The 22,743-nt window shown below is 37.5% G+C and overlaps 1 protein-coding gene across 1 annotated transcript in view; it reads right to left on the reverse strand.

Annotated features, from left to right (window-relative positions):
* F9 (coagulation factor IX) overlaps window positions 1–22,743 on the reverse strand; it is a 36,132-nt gene that overhangs the window by 10,907 nt on the left and 2,482 nt on the right. Inside the window, exons 2-5 of the mRNA XM_006160695.3 lie at window positions 18,696–18,859; window positions 18,296–18,320; window positions 14,209–14,322; window positions 2,596–2,724 (exon numbers count right to left, since the gene is read on the reverse strand). Of these exons, the coding sequence (XP_006160757.1) occupies window positions 2,596–2,724; window positions 14,209–14,322; window positions 18,296–18,320; window positions 18,696–18,859 (432 nt within the window). The remainder of the gene's footprint in view (window positions 1–2,595; window positions 2,725–14,208; window positions 14,323–18,295; window positions 18,321–18,695; window positions 18,860–22,743) is intronic.

Raw genomic sequence — 22,743 nt, forward strand, 5'->3', positions numbered from 1 at the left:
TATATATATATTATATATATGTATATACACACACATATGTGATAAATATGTCTCAAACTAAAAGGTCGATTGTATTATTTTCATGGATAATTTTTGAATCTTTCATGAAAAGAACATTTGGCTCAGAAATCCATCATCTTTATGGAAATAGAATAGATGTTCCGGAGTCAAATTTAGTAAGACTTTATTACAGAGTTAAATGACTTTCTGTTAGGTTTCTTTACTAAAAAGTCCTCCTCCTAAGTGTTGTCCCCAAAAGGAAATCCGATGATCATTGCCATATGACTTTAGAATTAGGTAAGTGGAACTTCTGCTACTTATTATTACTGTTTATTACTGGGGTTTCTTTTGTAGACTAGAAAATCTAGCCTTCCAGATTCCAAGGTGGCTTTTAGGTATTTGTTGGAGACAGTTCATTGTGGACTGTGAACTAGTAGCCAAAGAGATTACTAATATATTTATCGTAGCCACATTTGCCCTGGACTTGCCCACCCTTCCTCCTTGTGTTGGCTTATTTAAAAAAATATATTAAAAGATATTACCATGTACTGATATATCAGGGACAACCAGATTGGAAATTTATAGTCAAACAAAGCCATCTCACATTTCATTTTCATTTCTCACTTTCCTTCTAGCCATAGTGGTTATAACAGACATTTCTATAGCAACCAGCTGTGGCAAAATATCATGAAGACAGCATGTGGTAGAGAAAACAGAAAATTAGTTCAAAATACTTAGGTATAAATATACACGATCAACAATGACTAGAGAAAATGGACCTTTATCATTGAAAAGACATAAAAGCTTATTTTAGGTTTGGCCTACTTATTGCATTAAAGCTAAGGCTATGTTCAAATATGAAACTTAACATTGGAAGTGGTTCTCAATTTGTTTTCCCTCTGTTAAAAAAGTTCTTATCAAGTCTTAGATACTATGCCATCTTTCTGCACTAGAAGTTAGATTTTTAATGTTAAAAAATACACACATATACACACATGCACATATTCATGTATGCATGCCTCTCAAGGCAGGTTAGCTTTGAGGCAGTGTATATGAAGGCCCAGACAGAGCAGACCCTGAAACATTAGACAGTCTTCATTTTAGTTGAAGCATGTATGCTCCTGGCTTCTGGTCCTTCCTTTAATTTCTTTTGCCTGGTGCCTTGCTGAGATAGGTATTGAACCTAGTTAAAGAGAAATGGTGGATGATTTAAGGTGCTAACTTAATAAGATATCAGGTTTTAGAAATGCAACATAACTGATACGTAGTTTGCTTCAAAATGCACGCTCATTTATCAAATCTAATTGATACTCCAGAGCCTACTTTTTTAAAATCAAAGTTTCTACTGCCTTAATCTTCCGAGAAGAGCAATAGACTATGGAGTGGAGATGTTCCAAATATACCAATCATTTTTTCACCATGATGGCATGGTTGATATTACTAGGAAACATTGCTTTGTCCACTGCTGTGTAGATTGTGCTGATCAGTCTAGAAGAATCTTCTGTCCTTTTATTAAATTTGCTATAGGGTACATATGCTCACCGAGAGAGACAGAGAGGGAAAGTAAGAAAGCAACTCCCAGGGGGGATGGCCACAGCACAATCCCTTATTCTCCATTCTCCTCTTGGGATTTTTGGGCATGTACACACACACACCCCTGCGGTGTTTTTAAAGCCACTAGGTATGACACTTGAACAATGCAGTGGGCCAAATGGGATCTACCTATCTTGACCACTGTGTCACCAGTTGACCCCAGCCTAGGACTTAAAACAGTTGGTTGTTGGAACAATTCTGACACCAAGTATGTAAACACAATTTGAAATTCAGGATAAAAAATAACTTTTGGAGTAAACTAGCTAGACCTTGACAGAATCATGCTTAAAATCCATCATCCTTGTACTAAAAGCTTATCACTTAGTCAATCGTCTGTGTGCCTTTTATAGCACAATATCGCCACATTAATTTGACTTGATGAATTACAAATATGTGTGAAAAAATTGCAAATCAATTGCTTCATGATATAAAAGTCAGAGAAAAAAATTGAACACATAAAAGAATTCAGGCTGTACATAATTACAGAATTTATATTTAAAATGATGCAATTTGGAAAGTTAATTTGTATGATTCAAAATTCTGATCTTTTCTATGCTTTCTCAAAGAAGTAGATATGAGTAAGGATTAAAATTGTGTAAGCTAGATAATACAGACATTCAAATATAGACATTCTTTTCTAATACATTCTTTTATAAAAGAATATGTATTTAAATAGAGACATTTTAAAAAGGTTTTTGCCATAGGGCTTGCGTGCTTGCCTGAGAGACCAAGAGAGACAATGAGAGGGAAAGTGAGAAATCACTCCCCAGGGGGGTTGGCCATGCAACTGTCCCCCCTCCTCCATTCTCCTCTGGGGATTTTGGGCATGCACCTACATGCAACTGGCCTGAGTTTCAAGCCACCAGATCCGGGACTCAAATCGCAGTCAGCCATGTGGGAATCTAAAGCCTTTAGCCACCATGCCACCTGCTGGTTCCAGTATAGACATTCTTAAAACAACCAAAAATAAATGAAAAACAAAATAAACCCCTAGGTATTCACCTGCTGGTTCACAGGATTTTTGGTCTTCTGCAAGTCGGTATCCCTCAGTACAGGAACAAACCACTTTATCACCAGCACCCTTTTTACAAAACTGCTTGCATCTCCCATTCCTGATGCTGCATGTTGCATCTGAAAGAAAGAAATACCAATAGTACCAGAATCATTTGACATGCATTTCTAGAAAGTACACGGAACTGTTGACGCATTTATGGATCAAATATAATCTGGGACACTCATAGAGAGGAATTTGAGAGCTTTGATCTAAGAGTGAAAAGAAAAGTAAAACTCTCAATACAGTATAAAAAGAGTGATAGCAAAATATATATGATCTGGCATAAAACTAAATGTTTGGGGCAGGACCCATAGCCTACTGGTTAAGGGTGCCAAATCCCACATGTCCAGCCACATTGTTTGAATCCAGCCTGGCAGCTTGAAATATCATGCTGGGCTTGTGTACATGCATGCTCCAAATCCCAACAGGATGGAGAAATGGAAGAGAAGGGATTATGGCACAGCCACACCCCATGTGGTGTTTTCTATCCCCCCACAAATCTCATCTCTCTGTCACTCTCTGGAGACTGCAAACATCTATGGTAATAAAACAAAAATAATTAAACATTTGGATATTCTAATTTTACTAAATCATGGGCTGTAATTTTTTTTAAAAAAGCCTGTTATTGAAGAATAACATATTCATAAAAATACACAAAATTTTAGTATGAATTTTCAGAAAGTAAACATACCTGTTTATATATTAAACATATCCATAGGACATTACAAACACCACACAAGTTCTCCTAATGCCCCTTCCAAAACACTCTGACATTCTCCCTTTACAGAAAGTTTTTACCTGTACTTCTTGTGTACTGAATAGTTTTTTCAGTTCATGAACTCATGTAGGTAGAAGCTCGAAATATGTACTATTCTGTGTCCTTCATTTAACATTTTTGTCTGTGAGATTCATCTATGCTGTTTGGTATAGTGGCATTTCCATTGCTGTGCAGTATTCCATTGCATTAATATGACATTTTATATTCATCTGTTCTATTAATAGATATTTAGGTTGTTTCTGGTTTTTGGTTCTTATATATGTGAGGGAACTACACAAAGTTCATGGAAAATGGAATTAAAGTATACATGTATTTTAGTGTAAACTATTCAGAAATCTATGCATAAATTTTTTGATAATATGGATTTTCCATAAACGTTTTGAACATTACACTAATGCTGTAGTGAGCATTCTCATACATATCTTTTGGTAAAATGAGCATGCATTTTTACTGGATTTATACTTATAAGTGAAATTACTGAATCACATGTTCAGAACTAGTAAACCACACAGTTTTCTAAAATGATTTCTGGACATATATAATCTACCAAGATTTTAAGCCTGAATGGACCAACAACAAGAAGTGAGATTGAATCAGTAATAAATAGTATCCCAACAAGGAAAAGCCCAGATCCCAATGGTTTCATTTCTATATTTTCTTCATTTCTACAATTCTACAAAACTTTTAAAGAACTAACATCAATTCCCCTCAAACTATATCTAAAGAACAGAAAGGAAGGAACCCTCTCAAATTCATTTATCACTCTGATTCCCAAAACACACAAGGGCATAACAAAGGAAGAAATCTGTACACCGATAACCCTGATGAATAGAGATGCAAAACTTCTCTACAAGATACTAGCAAATCTCATCCAACAACACATTAAAAAGATTATACATCATAACCAGGTACGCTTTATTCAAGGGATGCAAGAGTAGTTCAATTCATGTAAAACAATACATGTATTAACAGAAGGAAATATAAAAACCATATGATTATATCAATTAATGCAGAAAATGCATTTGTTAAAATACAACATCCCTTCATGATCAAGATTTGCAGCAAAATTGGCATAGAAGGGACATCTCTCAACACAATAAAAGCCATAAATGACAAAGCTATATTTATCATCATGATGAAAGCTTTTCCACCAAAAACTGAAAACAAGGCTGCCCACTTTCCACTCCTTTTAAGCATAATACTGGAAGTCCTAGCCAATGCAATCACACAAGAGAGTAAAATTAAAGGCCTTGAAATAGGAAAAGAAAAAAATTATATCTGTTTGCAGATGACATGATTTTATATATATGGAAAACCAAAAAGAATCCACAAAAAAGTAGAAGTGATAAATGAATATAGTAAAGTGATAGGATACAAAATTAACATATAAAAATCTATAGTTGTTTTTTTTTTTCTTTGAGAAGTTTTTGCTATAGGGCACGTGCACTTGCCAGGAAGACAGAGAGACAGAAAGCAAGAAACCACCCCCCAGGGGGGATGGCCACACCGCAATCCCTTCTCCTCATTCTCCTCTTGGGATTTTGGGCACACATGCACATGCGCCCAGCGTGAATTTAAGCCACCAGGTCTGGGACTTGAACCATGGTAGACCACATGGGAGTCCAGTGACATAGCCATTACACTAACCGCTGATCCCAATCTATAGCATTTTTATACACCAACTATGAATAGACCAAGGCAGAATCGAAGAAAGCAATTCCATCTACAACAGCCACACAAAACAATAAGATACCTAGGAATAAACCTAATCAAGAAAGTGAAAGAATTCTACAAGAAAAACTATAAAAAACTATAAAAAGAAATTGAAAATGATACACGAAAGTGGAAAGACATCCCATATTTCTGACTAGAAATAATATAATCTAAATGTCAATTCTACCCAAATTAATTTACAAATCTTGTGTAATTTTGATCAAATTACCAGAGATATTCCTCACAGAAATAGCGAAAACAATCATAAAATTTGTTTGGAATCATGAAAGGCCCCATATTGCCAAAGAAGTGCTGTGCAAAAAGAATTAAGTAGGAGGCATCTCATTTAATGACTTCAAAATATGTTACAAAGCTGTGATAAAACAGGATGGTACTGGCACAAAAACAGGTAGAGAGACCACTGGAACAGAATAAAGAACCCAGAAATAAACTCCAAAACATATAGCCAACTCATTTTTTTTAATAAAGGATATGAGACAATGCAATGGGGAAAAAATATCTTCAGCAAATGGTGCTGGAAAAATGATACCCACCTACAGAAAAATGAAACTGGACCCCTATCTCTCACTATTAACCAAAATCGACTCAAAGTGGATCAAGGATCTAAACATAAAACCTCAAATGTAAAACTACTGGTGGAAAACACAGGGAAAACTCTTGGAGACATCATAGTAGGTAAAGATTTTGTAATTAGGACCCCCAAAGCACAGGCAACAATTCTGAAAATAGACAAATGGGACTGCATCAGGCTCAAAAGCTTCTGCACAGCAGAAGAAACAATTAGAGTGAAAAGGCAACCCTCAGAATGGGATAATATATTTGCAAATTATCCCTCAGATAAGGGACTAACCAGAATATGCAAGGAACTCAAGCAGCTTACCTGCAAAAGAATAACCAAACCAATTAAAAGATGGGAAAATGAGCTGAAAAGACAACTCTCCAAGGAAGACGTATGAATGGTTAAAAAGCATATGAAAACATGCTCAACATCTCTTATCATAAAGGAAATGTAAATCAAAACTACAATGAGATAGCCTTAACCCTAGTCAGAATGGCTAAGACAAAACAAAAAACAAAAACACAGTGATAAGTGCTGGCAACATTGTAGTGAAAAGGGAACTCTCCTACACTGTTGATGGGAATGTAAATTAGTACAGACACTGTGGAAAACAATATAGAAACCTAAAAATAGAACTACCATATTATCCAGCAATTCCACTCTTGGGTATCTACCTGAAAGAAAACAGTCAGAAAAGTGCATATCCATGTTTATTCACAATTGCTGAGATATGGAATGTCCAAAAACAGATGAATGAGATAAAAAAAAATGTGGAACATATACACTATGGGATACTCTTACTATTGAGAGAGAGGAGTCCAGTTTCATTTTTCTGTAGGTGAGTATAATTTTTCCAGCACCATTTGCTGAAGAGATTTTTTTTGTCCCATTGCATTGTCTCATATCCTTTATAAAAAATGAGTTGGCTATAGTATATGTGGAACATATACACTATGGGATACTATTAACGTATACACTATGGGATACTATGGGATAAAAATCAATGAGATCCTGGTACTTGATACAATGTGGACAAATATGGAAGATTTAATGCTAAGTGAAGCAAACAGACTATGAAATAAAGGCATTGTATATCCCTGTTTAATATATACCAAATGTCTGCACTCTATGGCAGAATTTGAAAGATTGAAGGTATAACAACAGGGAGGACAACTGTGGATAATAGAGACAGTGTAAGAGGATTTGGGTAATAAGGAACAAAAAGTATTTCTCAGGCACAAAATGAAAAGTTATCTGTGGACGGTAATGTATATAGTAATATCTTTGACTTGACTAATATGCACTGTATTCATGCTGGGGAAAACCATTTTGTATGCTGGAAAGATGTATAGTGATTAAATGTGATAAAAATATTAGGGACCAGCAGTTGGCATAATGGCTATGTTGCTGGACTCGACTCCCATGTAGTCAGCCGCAATTCGAGTCCCGGACCTAGTGGCTTAAACTCACGCTGGGCGCATGTGTGCGTGCGTGCCCAAGATCCCGAGAGGAGAATGGAGGAGAAGGGATTGCGGCGTGGACATCTCCCTTGGGGGGTGATTTCTCGCTTTCTGTCTCTCTATCTTTCTGATGAGTGTATGAGCCCTATAGCAAAAACTTCTCCAATAAAAAGAAAAAAAAAGATTAAATGAACAAATTAAAGTCCCTACTATTAGTGAATCAGAGTTCCAGTTATTAGATATAGGTATTGTAGATGTCTTTTCCAACTCTGTGACTTGTACTTTTATTCTACATCATGTCTTTTGCTGAGTAAAAGTTCTTAGTTCTTTTTAAATGTTTTTTTTTTTTTTGAGAGAGACTTTTGCTATAGGGGATGTGTACTTGCTGGACAGACAGATAGAGACAGAGAGATAGAAAGTGAGAAATCACCCACAAGGGGGGATGGCCACACCACAATTCGTTCTCCTCCATTTTCCTCTAGGGATCTTAGACACACACGCACACATGCCCAGAGTGAGTTTTAAGCCACCAGGTCCAGGACTTGAACTACAGTTAACTACATCAGACTTCAGTGATGTAACCATTACACTACTGCTGGTTCCTAAAAGTTCTTAGTTTTAATATAATCCAGTATATCAGTTTTTTTCCTTCATGGTGAGTACCATTTTTATTTTTTAAAAATTTTTGCTCACCCAAGGGTATGAATATTAAGCTTTATTATTTTATATTCGGATCTTTAAAAAAATTACTATAAGGCATGTGCACTAGCCAGAGAGAGGTGGGGACTGGGAAAAGAGTGAGAAAGCTCCCCCCAGGGAGGATAGCCATGCCACAACCATTTCTCCATTCTTCTCTTGAGATTTTGAGCATGTATGCACATGTGCCCAGCTTATTTCTCAAGCCACCAAGTGTGGTACTCAAATAATCAAGTTAGCCATGTGGGAACGGGGTAAGAAATCACTCCCTGGGGGATTGCCACACTGTAACCCTTTTCCTCCATTCTCCTCTCAGAATTTTGGGTACACATGCACATATGCTTGGTGTGATTTTCAAGCTGCCAAGCCCAGGACTTGAACTGCTGAGTTGGCTATGTGAGATCTAATGCTTTAACCTCCATGCTACCTGTTGGCCCTGATAGTTACAGTTTTACTTTTTTTTTTCAGTGAATAAGGAAAGCAATAAGAATCCTATAATCTCATATAGATATTGTCTCTCTGCATCAAACTGTAGTCTCTGCTTTTTAGTTATTCTAGAAGTTATTTGGCTTCCTAACAAGTTACCTCCAGAAGTAGAATTAGGAGATGCCTAGAATTTCCAGTGTTGGGGTATCCATTAGAGCCAAAAAAGCATCTTGGAGCTGACTGAGGTGGGTATGTGTCGAACGTAAGAGAATGAAATAAGAGTCTTTTGAGGTACCTATATATATATACCAAAGATATGTGTTGAAGGTGCTAAGCATTCCAGTGGCCTACATTTTTTTACTCTTAGATTCAATTCCCTTATTAATATAAAATATCTTTCTTTGTCTCTTATAATGCTTTTCATCTTGGATTCTATTTTGACTGACACTAAAATTGCTTCCTAATTTCTTTTTGTTAGCATTTGCCTGATAGTTCTTTTTACAAGTCTTTACTTTAGTCTCCCAGTGTAATTTTATTTTAGATGTCTCTTTTATTAACAGTATACAATGAGATTTTTAACTCCAAACTGAAAGTTGTCATTAATAGATTAGTTTAACCCCAGTTCACATTAATTGTGATTCCTGATTTACTTGGTTTATTACTGCTATCTTATTTTGCATTTTCTGATTACTATGCTTTCCCTTTGTTTTTCCTGTGCGATTTTAATAAGAGGAAGTAGCACAGTTCCAGGACTTGCTTTCTGAGACCTGCTGAGTTAAGAGAAATAGACTTTACCCTTGGGCCTGTTTCTATCTCCAGAGCTGTACAGAAACACAATGAATGTAAGATACCTTCCTCTTTACCTACATGCTCAACAACAGCACAACATTTCCTAGAAATGTTCAGGTGTCAGTGTAATTTTTATCATGGAAAGTTTGAAAATGAATGATAGTATTCAATATATCCTATGCATCAACTTAGTTCCTCTTAGCTTCTTAGGCTAAGAAGCACTGTTTTGTGGTCAACTTTGCATGGATTTCATCTGACCTCATATAGGTGTACCCTTGCATTGCCTTTTCTCATATATGTACTTCTCTTGGCGACTCCATGTTGATGCTAAGGCATGGGATAACATGCATCTTCAGGTGCCCATGCATGCCCCTCCAAAAAATGAGGGAGCTGAACTTGTGATCTATGGAAGACAGAAGCTGACAAATTCTTTCACCTCTTCTTCCCTTTCAGGTCAACTATCTTGAGGACAGTTCATGTGGCTTCTTGGAGATCAAGCAATCAGTTGAAGTTATGGGTGAGTAGCTTGATAATTCATCATTTTATTGGTTCTCCTCTCCTACCTGTCTCACACTCTTGTCCCTTATTCTTGTCACTAGAATTGTACACTCTAATAAGTAAGCCTGTGTCACAGGCATGTTTTGTCCTGGGAGAACACAGACTAACAGAGTGACTACATGGTATTGGAATATATCACACATTTTTGAGGACAAATCAAAACATTAAAACTCTATGTTCTTAATACATATGCTAGCATAGGCTAAGGTAATTATTAGCGCATGATCCTCACTGATACTTCAGGAAATGAGAAGCAAATCAGTGTTGCAATTTGGACCAAAGAACCAGTCTAAGCATTACTCTTTGCTACTGATAATCCACTAAGTACACAATATAAATGGATGGCTCTTGGTCCTTTTTATTTATTTACTTTTTTAGGATCTCTCTCCTCACTAATGGTGATAACATCCCTGGCTCTTTTTACTTTATTATCTAGCCTTCTGTTGCTACAAAGCAATGCAAAAGTGTTCAGCCAAATCAAATATCACTCGTAGAAAATGTTCAGTCAACATGAGATTGTGATAAGTTGATAGAGGTAGGTGGTAGGTTCAGTCTGGTCTTGGCTGGGGGCATGCGCAATGGGAATGAGTAAACTCAGTGTAATTTTATCTATTCTAATTCTGTGTCATTTTCTAAGGATCCAAACCCCTCTATCTTTTCCTTATTTGTTGTTGATCCTTTACGGCCTAATATATTGCTGCTGCTGTTGATTTCTTAGTTTGTGTACAAAGTGGGACATATTCCTTCTAATCATTAGTCTTTTACCCTCAGATAAAAGGTTCAGGATTCTAGAAATAGAATAACACCAGGAATTTCAATGGAAAATTCCATTGAATAGGACTGAAGGAATAATCAGAATGAGACTCATTCATCAATTATGTGGGTGTCTTCAAAAAGTTCATGAAAAATGCATATTTGAAAAAACTATGAATGAGTTTCATTTTTTGACACCAAAATAAATTCGTATTTTAACTCCATTTCTTTACACACTTTCTGAATTCCCCTCATATTGCACACTTAGACATCAGGCATGACGTTGGGTATGTGTTTTCCCTAGTTTTGAGGCTGGTCTCAGTGTGTAGTACATTTACTGTAATGTACCTATTTGTTGAAGAATATCTCAAAGCATCTGTTCTTCTTGCATGTTTGCACACACAGGATTTCTAATTCTCCTTATGTGTACTACAAAAGTCATCATAATCTATTTTATCCTACCTTCATTTTCCCTGCATGATAAGTACTGATGTGACAACTAAAGGTTGTGCAAAAGAAATTCTATTTAACAAGTTTACTACAGAAAATGTTATATTTCAACGAAACTCAACAGTTTTGTTGAAATGATCCCTTCCACAGAAACATGTGGTGATTACGACAGTAGTGTCTTTCACATGCTAGAAAAATGAAAAACAAGTGTGTATGTGTGTGTGGTTTTTATCCCTCATCCTACCTTACTGTGAAAATACCGCTCCCCCCCCCCCCCCCACTTTCTCTCCTCTAGAGGTTTTTTGCTATAGGGCGCGTGCACTCACCAGAAAAACAGACAAAGAGACAGAAAGCAAGAAATCACCTTCCAGGGGGGATGACCACGCCACAATCCCTTCTCCTCCATTCTCCTCTCAGGATCTTGGGCACGCACGCACATGTGCCTCGTGTGAGTTTAAGCCACCAGGTCCAGGACTCAAAATGGTCTACTACATGGGCGTTCAATGACATAGCCATTATGCTAACTGCTGGTCCCCAAAATACCGCTTTTCTGAAGGGACAGGAATGACCAAGTTCCACAGACCTCAGTCCATCTCAAAGATATTTGCATATGTTATGCAGCTGGGGACCTAGAGGTCTCTATTCTAGCTAAAGAGACACAATAGCCAATTAATTATTATTATTCTAACTAAATAGCACACCCTGAATGTTTGCACTTCTCTCCCTGATGAAGAGCTGATGAATAAGGGAAAAATAAAACAGAGATTTTAACAATGGAAATCTTTCCTTTTCCAAGATGGTATAAGGTAAGAGACTTGGGGCACAGATACTCTGTAAACTATTAGCTCTTGAGATTAGTCTTTAGTTGGAAACAACAAGCTTAGATGAGACTTTGTATATGCTTTTGCTGTTGGTTTTCTCTAGTGTCTGAGATAAAGATCTTTTTAACAGAATAGAAATTTTGTTTCTGAACAAATGGAGCAGTAAAGATTTCTCTGAACCTTGATCAAATTGGCTGGGTAAGATCAATATACTCCAGAGGACAGGTATGGTGGTGACTGTAGTACAACTGTAGAGTCCTGACCAAACCAAAATGTGGGAACATGAGAGTATTGCAGTGGTGTGAGTTAACATTTATGCTGTATAGCCCATAACCTCACATATGTAGTAAACCCCATTATATTGGGTTGTCAGAAAGGCATGAGTTGTTTTTCTTTTTTGAGAGGTTTCTGCTTGTAGGGCTCATGCACTCACCAGATAGAGAGAGACAGATAGAGAGTGAGAAATCACCTCCCAGGGGATGGCCATGTCACAATCCCTTCTCCTCCATTCTCCTCTCGGGATCTTCTTGGGCATGAACTCACACGTGTGTGGCATGAATTTAAGCCACTGGATCTGGGACTGGAACCACGGTCAACTATATGGGAGTCCAGTGACATAGCCATTACGCCAATTGTTGGTCTTCATGACATGTTTTTCTATGTAAAACTGCATTGTGACTTTTGTGATGACCCAGAAGTCTGTGCTTATATTTACATTCCTCAAAGCTATTCCCTTCCTTTTAAAGTGTCCTTATTCTTAAACTAGATAACGACATTTATGTCTTCAATTATAGTTTCCTATGTTATACCCCCTTTCTTTTAGAGAGATTTTTGCTATAGGGCATGTATGCTTGCCAGAGACAGAGAGACAGAAAGCAAGAAATCATCCCCGGGAAGATGGCTGTGCTTCAATCCCTTCTCTTCCATTCTCTTCTCAGTATTTTGGGCATGCACACACCCACACCCAGTGTGATTTTTAAACTGCCAGGTCCAGGACTTGAACTGCAGTGTCGGCCTGGGATCCAGCACCCTAACCTCCATGGCATGAGTTTCAAGCTGTTGGATCCAGGACTCGAACTGAGGTCGACCTTGTGGAGTCCAGCAACATAACTATTATGCCATCTGCTGGTCCCTGTTGTACCCTTCTTTTGTAACTAGACTAATTGAGTTACTCAGTCACTCAGTTCCAATAGTTATGTTATTTAAACTGATTATAAGTAATTGCTCCCAAGATTTCTGTAGATTTCCACAATAGCAGTATTAAATTAATCTATTGATAGGTAAATATTTTGGGTTGTCAGAAAAGTCATGATGTATTTTTCTGTTTTTCAATGCAAAAATGCATCATGACTTTTCTGACAATCCAATAATTTTGGAATGATAACCTTTCAAATGAAAGTAGCACTTTAGGTCTGTTGAACCAATGTACAGTTGCAGAAAAGATAACAGGCATTTTTTTTCCTCCCACTCTGGGAAACCTAAGGAAATGGGAGTCCAAGCCAGGTATTTTAGTTTGCTCACCTGCATATATATACTCTTTTTGTTCTATTTAAATGCTTTTGTCCTGTCACCTTTTCTTTTTTCTTCTAAGATCTTAGATTTCAAAGGAGGATGATGAATGGATTTTTCTTTAGTATTGAAAGGATTTCAAAACACTGTAACAGGTGACTTTTTTTCTATCTTCAATAGGACAAGTACCTTATACATTTAATATCATTTTAGGCCTTTTTCATTTATCAGGTGGATTGCTATAACATCTTAATAGCATCCTACTAATTTTCTATTCTTTGTCCTTAGTCATATAGCCATCTGAGGTAATAAATAAGTAGACAAATGACTTTGGGTATACTTCTCCAATTATTAAATTCTCAAAACAATTCTAGGTTGTGAGAAGAAAAGTTACACAATGATCCTAAATTTATAATGTAGCTCTTTTGATGTGATCAATATGGTCAAATTCAGGAATGACCTCTGACTTTTGTCAACAAATTCAACTTGAGAAGTAGTTTGTATGTGTGGAGAACTTCCTATATTATGGGACAATTGGTCTATACTTAATTGACTTTCACTGCCTATGTTGATAGCAATTATCAATGAGTTGAAATAATTGTATGGGTTCAGTTTTCTCTGAGTTTTTAGTGTAGTTAGAAGCATGGATATTGGTCAAACTGAATTTCAGGTCCTGACTCAACCACTTATGCCTTTGTGATTTTGAACTGTTCGAGCTGCAGCTCTCTTATCTTCATAGAATGGAGGTGATAATGGTACAAACTGCATATGTTTGTACTAAGAATTACTAAGTTAAGTGAACAGAGCATTATTATCACTAAATGTTAGCTACCAAATATTGTTATTGTTATTAATATATTTTCTTAAACTCATATCTTGGAAACTGACTTCTGAGGAAGCAAATGTTTTTAAGCTTTGAAAGGATAGGTTTTTAAAGAAATTGCGCTACATAAATATTGCATTTTCCAATTTCACCTGATTTTCAAGGGAAACATTGAGCCATGAATAATCACAAAACAGTTACTTACCTAGTTCACAGTTCTTCCCTTCAAATCCGACTTGACACCAACATTCATAGGAATTAATGTCATCCTTGCAACTGCCGCCATTTAAACATGGATTGGATTCACACTGATCTCCATCTTTGAGATAGATTAAGAAATTGAGTTAGCAGATAAACTGCTTAGAATTCCCAGTCCTCCCCTGTACAGACTCATGGGGTTGGAAGTTTGATTTTAGGGTCAGTGCAGGACTATTGACCTGGAAGCCAGTTGCCTATAGGCATGTGATGTGCCTGTCTTCCTGAGTTTCTAAAAGCCACCTAAGCAAAGGTTCTTAAGGTAACACTATCCTAAGAAATTGCCCCGAGGGAGGCAGGTACATGGTTTATGCAATGTGAGGGAATAGGGAGAATATCTTTGGGTACAAATGAACCAGATCAGCATAGGGCGAGAAGGATTTCCAATTCTTCCTTACAGAATGATAGCGTACTTAGTTCTAAATCAAATAATTTCACAAAATATAACCCAAATGTCATGCAAGGCCTGCTCTATTGCAGGTCTTATAGAGCCAGTTAAGATAGATAATTTATGGTGTTTCCACACAAGGAACAGGTGACCTGGGCATGGAGCAAATGCATCTACTTCCTTGTATTATCATTTAACTTTTAAGTATTGTGTGCATTAATGGTTCAAGACAATAGTAAAGGTGCTAGAATTATGTTACTGCTTAAAGATAATCCATTGTCTACAAACTAGGTAAAGTGAGAAACAGTGTTTTAATGTATCATAAGGAGTTTTTAAAAATTCTGTGTATGCTTTATTTGTGTACAGATTGGCCATGTTTCCATTCTGCCTTTCCTTCAGTTTCTAAATTTACAGAGTTCTTGAAAGCCTTTGAAGACACTGGTGGTAAGAAAACAAGAGGGAAGAATAAGCAAGACGAGAAGGGTAAGGATGAGAAGGGAAACATTAAGTCTTCTGTCTTAGCATTCTGCTTCAATCCATACGTCTAAGGAAGCATCAGGAGAAAAGGATGAATAGAACCAGAAGAGAGACTGGTATCCACTTTGAGCTAAGTAAAATAGTCTTAAAGAGGAAATGGGAGCTAGATCAGTAAAACTGTTGTTTGAGAAACAGAAGAGTAAGAGATAAAGATAACAAAAAGAATCAGAGAAAGGTGGAGAAATCAGAGAAAAAAAATTCTAATTGTCAATCATGTTTTAGAGCAAAACTCCATGATATATAGTATCTAGAGCCCTGCTTGTTCCTCCTCCTCTCTGTCAGAAGCTTGTATTTCAGGTTCCTATGACTAAGATACTAATAGCTCTTTTTCAGAAATAGTACCTCTCTGGAATATCTGCTTGCTATAAAAATTAAACCTTGTCCCCTCTGCCCCTTGATCTAATGTGTTTTTGCACAGATACTTCAATTTGTTCCAATTCTATGAAAACAAAATGTGTTATCTCTGGTTTATTATTATTGATGTTCAGAACTGGTCTAAAAAATGAGCTACATTTGCACTTTATATTATATAGACCAACAAATCTGAATTATTTAGGATGTTTCACAGAAAGGGTCTGGGCTTTCAGCCAGCTACACAGGAACTCATTTGCTGAGACATATCTTTAAAATGAGTATCATTTTATCCTACATTTTGTCTTCCTTTGGATTCTTGTCTGTGTGTACTTTGGGCTGAGGCAAAGCCATAGACAGTAGGGGTCAAAGACAATAAGAGAGACATTGCCATTGAGAGATTCCTGTTAAGAATACTAGATTATTGTTTAATGAATAACTGCATTTAGATTCCAAGGCCATGAGGTTCGGTAGTGAAAGCAAGGAATGGGACAGTTAGAGAACTTGGGTTCTCTTCTGGGATTCATTACTTCTCAACTAGTAGATCTTCAGAAGGTCTCTTGAGCTCCCTAATCCTCAGGTTCCTCCTCTGGAAAATGAAGTTGATAATGCTTTACTCACAGTGATGGTGTGAGGATGAAATATGATAGCCATTCTGTGAATTGCAAAGTGCTTGACAAATGCTAGTTAATGCATTTGGGTATTTACTTCTCTATGTTTTTTTTGTTGTTGTTGTTTTTGTTTAATAGGCATTCATTCTTTCAGTTGAACAACCTCTGCACAGTTGCATTGAATTGATGATAGAGAACAGAAAAGCAGTAAGGAGGCTAAATCTCTCTGATATGTGAGAAATAGCATGGGCTACCTTTGTGGTGATTAGAAATCTCAATTGCAAGTGAAAAGAGACATACAGGTTTGTTTGTTTGTTTGTTTGTTTCTTTCTTTCTTTCTTTTTTTTTGGAGAGGTTTTTGCTATAGGGCACGTGTGCTTGCCAGAACGACAGAGAGAGACAAAGAGATAGAAAGTGAGAAATCATCCCCCGAGGAGATGGCCAAGCCACAATCCCTTCTCCTCCGTTCTCCTCTCAGGATCTTGGGCACGCACGTACATGTGCCCGGCGTGAGTTTAAGCCACTGGGTCTGGGACTTCAACCGCGGTCGACTACATGGGAGTCCAGCGACATAGCCATTACTCCAACTGCTGGTCCCAGGTTTCTTTTCTGTTCTTATTTTTGTTTTATTTTTTGGTAGGCAAAATAACAAAGCAGTAGTGGCAGAATCATTCTCAAATATTTTTCAGCTATCTATACCCATGGTACAACAAACAGTGCACATTCCTAACCTAGAAGGCAGGGATTCTGCTTTATAATGTGCTGCTGAGGGTTTGGAGCGGCGGGTAATGAGGGGATTATGGGAGATTATATATAGCCAGAATATTTTTTAAGTAGGCATTGATTTACTTTTAAAAATAAATAACAAGATTCAAAGTTTTAAATTAAGTAGGAATAGAGCATAAGAAGACTTATTTGGACCAACTTTAGGAGGATACCACAAGAGACTGTGACATGGTGACATTCATCACTAAGAACAAGGACAGGTAGAGAAAGCAAAATTACAGAGGTCAACTTTTGTTCTCATGACTGAAAAACAAAAGTGGATGAATTATGAGTTATAAAGGCATGAGAATCTCCAATAGTGTCTCTAGAACAGGAACTTCAGAAAGTAGAATTGGATCTCAAATTGATGGAATTGAGTGAATTTGCTAACAAACTTCATTTGTTAATCCATACAGATGGTTTTAGGTAAGTCAACCTTTGAAACTTACCCTCCCTCAAAATCATACTTCTGGAATTTAAATTAGTTTTAAAATTAGTTATCATTAAATTTTTGACTTTTACTCCTTTTGATCAATTCCCGGGAAAAATAATTACTGAGTATCCTTATTCTAGGTGCTAGGAATATATCCATAAGCAAAACAAGCGAATATCCCTGCCAGTGCAAAGCTGGCATTCTAAATTGGTTGGGGAAAATATGTGATAAATAGTATAAGTAAGAAAACGATATACATTAGATGGTAAAAAGTGTTATTAAAAAAATAGAGCAGTGTATGGTGTCTAGAGTGGTAAGGCTACTGGAGCGCAGGTTGAAGTATAGATGATGAAGGGAGGCCTCATTGAGATGACAGCTTTTGGGTACAGAACCGAAGGAGGTGAGGGAGCAGGCCTAGGGGAAGCTGTACAACAACCAGATAGAGTCTGTAAACTGGGAGCATTCTAGAGCATGCAAGTGGCAACAGGGAGACTGGGATGGTTTAAGCCCAGTGTGTAAGGAGGAGGGCAGTTGGAGAGGAGACCAGAAAGGCAGTGAGACTAGTTGTGGAGGGCCTATTGGCCACCATAATGAAGAGAACTTTTAAACAGTAAACATTTACATCAATCCATATTCTCTGATTCTCTATTGAGGATTGTAAACCCTCATCAGATCCCAATATATAATCATTGCAATTTCTTCCAGCTTCCTGATATGGAGTGATGTTTTTTCTGAAGCTTTTGGGAAGAGTAAACTTACCTCTCAAAAGATATCTCCTGCATTGGCATAAACAAGCAGTATGTCACCAATCCATCTTGGGTTAAAGAGTTAGACTGTTTTTGGGGGGAAGCCTTTTTCACAGAGTTTAATATTTATTTATACAGAGAAATAAATGCATAATTCCCAAATGTTTCATATATAAGCTAACTAGTGGCTTAAATGAGTTCCTTACCAACATACTGCTTCCAAAATTCCGTCTATAAAGAAACAAAAGAGAACAGATTAATGATAGTATTTAAAGTATCCTGGTGTCGTGTTTCTCTTATAACATTGATGATACACATGTATTTGAAAATTCCAAAGATAACTTTGTTTCTTTTTTTTTTTTTTTTGTAACATTTTTCCGTTTTTTTGCTCTGCATTTAAAGGACATTATGTGTGGGACCAGCAGGTGGCGTGGTGGTTAAGGCGCTGGACCTTCCCACATGGCCGACCACGGTTCAAGTCCTGGACCTGGTGGCTTGCTTTCTCACTTTCCCTCTCTCTCTCTCTGTCTCTCTTTGGTCAAATTAAAATAATAAATGGATGAATAAATTAAAAATAAGTAAAGGACATTATGTGAAAATACTCACAGTTTTTTCAGTGTTTTCAAAAACTTCTCGTGCTTCTTCAAAACTACACTTTTCTTCAATACACTCTCTCTCAAGGTTCCCTTGAACAAACTCTTCCAGTTTACCTGAATTGTACCTCTTTGGCCGATTCAGAATCTTGTTGGCATTCTCATGATCAAGAAAAACTGAAAAATTAAAATAATTATTCTTTAACTTTAGGGAAAAAAAAAGAAAACATCATGAAAATTAAATATGTCTCTTAAGAAAGGCTTTGTTTTTAATCCAAGTAATCCCAAAGCCAATTTCTCTTTGGGGCATTGAGCCAAAATCTGTGATGTTCCCATAATATTGCATACACATCAAGACTTAGGAATTAAAATTCAATTTTACTTTTAGTCAGAAGCACTCCAGCAATAAAAGGTCAGATTTTCAATCACATTTGAATTTACATTGGATGAAAAACAAAGTTCTCAAATAAGCGGTTAACTTCATACTTTGTCATCACTTGAAAATAGCTCATTGTTGATCCTTGCAAGGTGATCTATCACCCTGGCCAGGCTGTGTTTTCTAGACACAGTTGCCCAGATGACTTCAGAACAAACATCTTCTGAACAGCAGCCTAAATATGATCCAGCTGCAAATATAACCCCAGTGACTCTCAGTAGATGTTAAAGAAAAACCACTGCATTAATTTGATTTTTTTATCTTCAGACTCACAACACTTTCAGTTGGCATAGGAACTCCAATGATGTAAGCATTTTTCTGGAATTTAGGACATTGTTTATATTAGCTATGACTGTTTAGTCTGTGAGGACACTCCTGAACTCTGGAGGATTGAAGTCTCTATCAGAATCCCCCCCCCCAACACACACACACACACACACACACACACACACACCTTTGTGTGTGAAAGAAGTGAGAGAGGGAAAGGGAGAGAGAGGGAGAGAGAGAAATGAAAGAAAATCACTAAACTCTCCTCCCTTATTTTCATTGCAGCTGTTCACTTTATGGGGCATTCTAGTCCCTTGATATCCTTGCCTTTTCTCTTGCCTTGCAAGTCCCCTTTGGGCTCACTTTTGAAAAAGAAATTAATTTAACCTAGACATTTTGTCTTCAACTCTTTACTTGCCAGTCTTCTCAATTCCCTTGACCCCTTTCAGATTGCTGGACCTACCCTGCAATCTGATCCCCTAGATCAGTGCAGCCATCTGCCTTCTTTCTTCTCTTCCAAGGCAGCTGAGCACTATGGGGAGAATCACCAAACTGCAGATGGATGCCATCGCATATTGATGCCTCCCAGCTTCCCCAGGCATGCTCTGCAACTCATTTACTTGGCCCTGGGCACTCCTAATTAGCATTCATGATACTTGCATCCATTTACAGTGGTCAATGAAAAAACAGGGTTTAGAATCTGATCAGACTTGGATTTGCATCATGTACCTGCCTCCTCTGGACTGCAAGACCTTGGGCAAGTCACATAATCTCTAAATCTAAAGTTTGCCAAATGTAAAATGGGTATGACAGTAGTATAATAAGAGTATCTCTTATAGTGCTGTCAACAGGACGAGTGAGCCAATACGTATGCCAGCACATGCTGGTTCTCTCTCTACTCTCATGCTGGAACTCCTTCTTTCCTTCTGAATTTTCTCAATTCTCTTTAGCAGTTTAATGTAATTTTTTGTAGTTCTTTTCATTCCATACTGCCATCTATATGATAAAAAGAGCTATTGTTAGATCAGCAGTGACCTCCTAAAGGATACTTTGAGTTTATTTATTTTTTGACTATTCTGAAACATTTCTAATTGTTGCTCTCCTCGTCCCCAGGAAACTTGTCCCATGAAAACACTTTATTCTGTTTCTCCTCCTCTTCACTCTGATTCTTGTTATCCAGATACCAATTGACTCCATTAACTAACTCTCCTTCTTCTCCTAGCCTTTAAATTTTTAAATTTCTCCCAGGCTCCAGCCTTGGCCCTTTCCCTTTTCACTACATACACACTTATCAGGGTCAGGACTAGGGTGAATAAATAAGGCATCAAGGGCACAGCATTTAAGAAGCCCTCATTTTCCAGGTCTGTAATGTTTACAGGTCTTGACTGTTGAACCCTAGCCCAGGCTTAAACCTTTCAACAAAATTCACTACGCATTCAATCACTACTTCCAGGCACTGAAATAGATGCCATGATATCTACACTCACTCTCTGGGTGCTTACACACATGTGGCTGTAACTACTGTTTACTACACTGAGTCCTGAATACCCTTCTCTAGGCAAGATCTCTCTTCTGAATTCCAGATCATCTTTTTAGCTCCCCAACTGTATACTGTAATAGGTCTGGTAATAGTTTATTAAATGCTTCTGATGTTCTGGACACTGTGCTCAGCACTTTGTATCCCATATCTCATTTCATACTCATAGTAGTCCCATGAGATAAATACAGTTGTTTCACTTCTGTTAATGAGGAAAACTGGGGGCCAGCAGATGGCATAGCGGTTATGTCACTGGACTCCCACATGGTCAACCACAGTTCTAGTCCCAGACCTGGTGGCTTGAAAATCATGCCGAGCACATATGTGTGTGTGCCCAAGATCCCAGGAATAGAATGGAGGAGAGGGGACTGTGGCATGACCATTCTCCCCAGGGTGTGATTTCTTACTTTCCCCTCTCACTGTCTCTGTTTCTCTGGCAAGTATATGTGCCCTAAGTTGTCAAAACCTCTAAAAGTATAAATGAGGAAAACTGAAGTTCAGAGAGTTTAAGGAGTTTGCCCAAGGTAATGTACTAAAGCATCAGAGTCAGAATTTAGACTCTGGCAGTCTGACCCTTGTGCCTTTAGGTTCTGTGCCATGTCCCATAATTGCATGAAACTCAAAATGCTCAATACACTTCCCCAAACCCGTTCTTCCACACCCTGATGTCATTAAGTCACATGATTTCCACTTTAATATCATTTGATATTCCTGTCTTCTCTGTGCAAATTCAGGGCCTTGTGTCTGCCCTGGATGATTGTGATAGCCTAAAGACTGATCTCCCCTAGTCTTATCACTCCCCTCCCAATCAGTTCATTAGAGTGTTGCTAACCTAAGCATCCTAAATCAGCTATCAGTGGTACTTCTTATGTTTATACTTCTGATACCTCTGCATTGCGTTCTACTGTCCAATCTTCTTAGTTTAGGGCTTTATTATCTGATGACCTGGCCCTATTTCTCCTGCCTAATTTGCCATAATCAATAGTCAGACCATACAAACCTGAAATACTTTCCATTCTTATGGATCTAGATCTCTGCACTCAAGTGCATAGAATATCCTAAATCAGATATTTAGGGTATTTTTCCCCATTTAAAAATTTTATGATTTCTTATTTATTAGGTCATCAGGAAAGTCATGACATATTTTTCTCTGTTTTTCTATGCAAAGAAGCATCATGACTTTCCTAACAACCCAATACATTCAATCACTGCATACTTTTATAGCTCACAATATGGTTTTTTCAAAGTATGCAAGTCGTATGTGACAATCAAATCAAGGCAATTACCATATTTTCAATAGAGAACTTTACATTCTTATGTCTGCTAAGTGTTCCCTCTCTTTACTCCTTTTACAGACCCTCTACTGTACACTACCCTCCTTTACAGTCTCTGGTAACTACACTTATCCTCCCTACTATGGTATCTTTGGATCTTTCGATTTCTGCCTTGGAGGGTAGACAGTATATATTAGATGGGAACATATGATGCCTATTTTCATACTCTGGTTTACTTAGTTTAGTATTAAATCCTTGATATTCATCCACTTTGAGTCAAATCACAGGATCTTGGGACCAGCACTTGGCGTAATGGCTATGTCGCTGGACTCCCATGTAGTTAACCACAGTTTGGGGCCCGGACCAGTTGGCTTAAACTCATGCCAGGCACATATATGTGCATGCCCAAGATCCTGAGAAGAGAATGGAGGAGAAGGGATTGCGGTGTGGCCATCCCCCTGGGGGGGGGCAATTTCTAGCTTTCTGTCTCTCTGTCTCTCTGTCTTTCTGGCAAGCACACGCGCCCTATAGCAAAAACCTCTCCAAA

The sequence above is a fragment of the Tupaia chinensis genome, unplaced genomic scaffold (assembly GCF_000334495.1).
Source record: "Tupaia chinensis unplaced genomic scaffold, TupChi_1.0 Scaffold000706_1, whole genome shotgun sequence".
In the NCBI taxonomy this organism is placed as follows: Eukaryota; Metazoa; Chordata; class Mammalia; order Scandentia; family Tupaiidae; genus Tupaia; species Tupaia belangeri.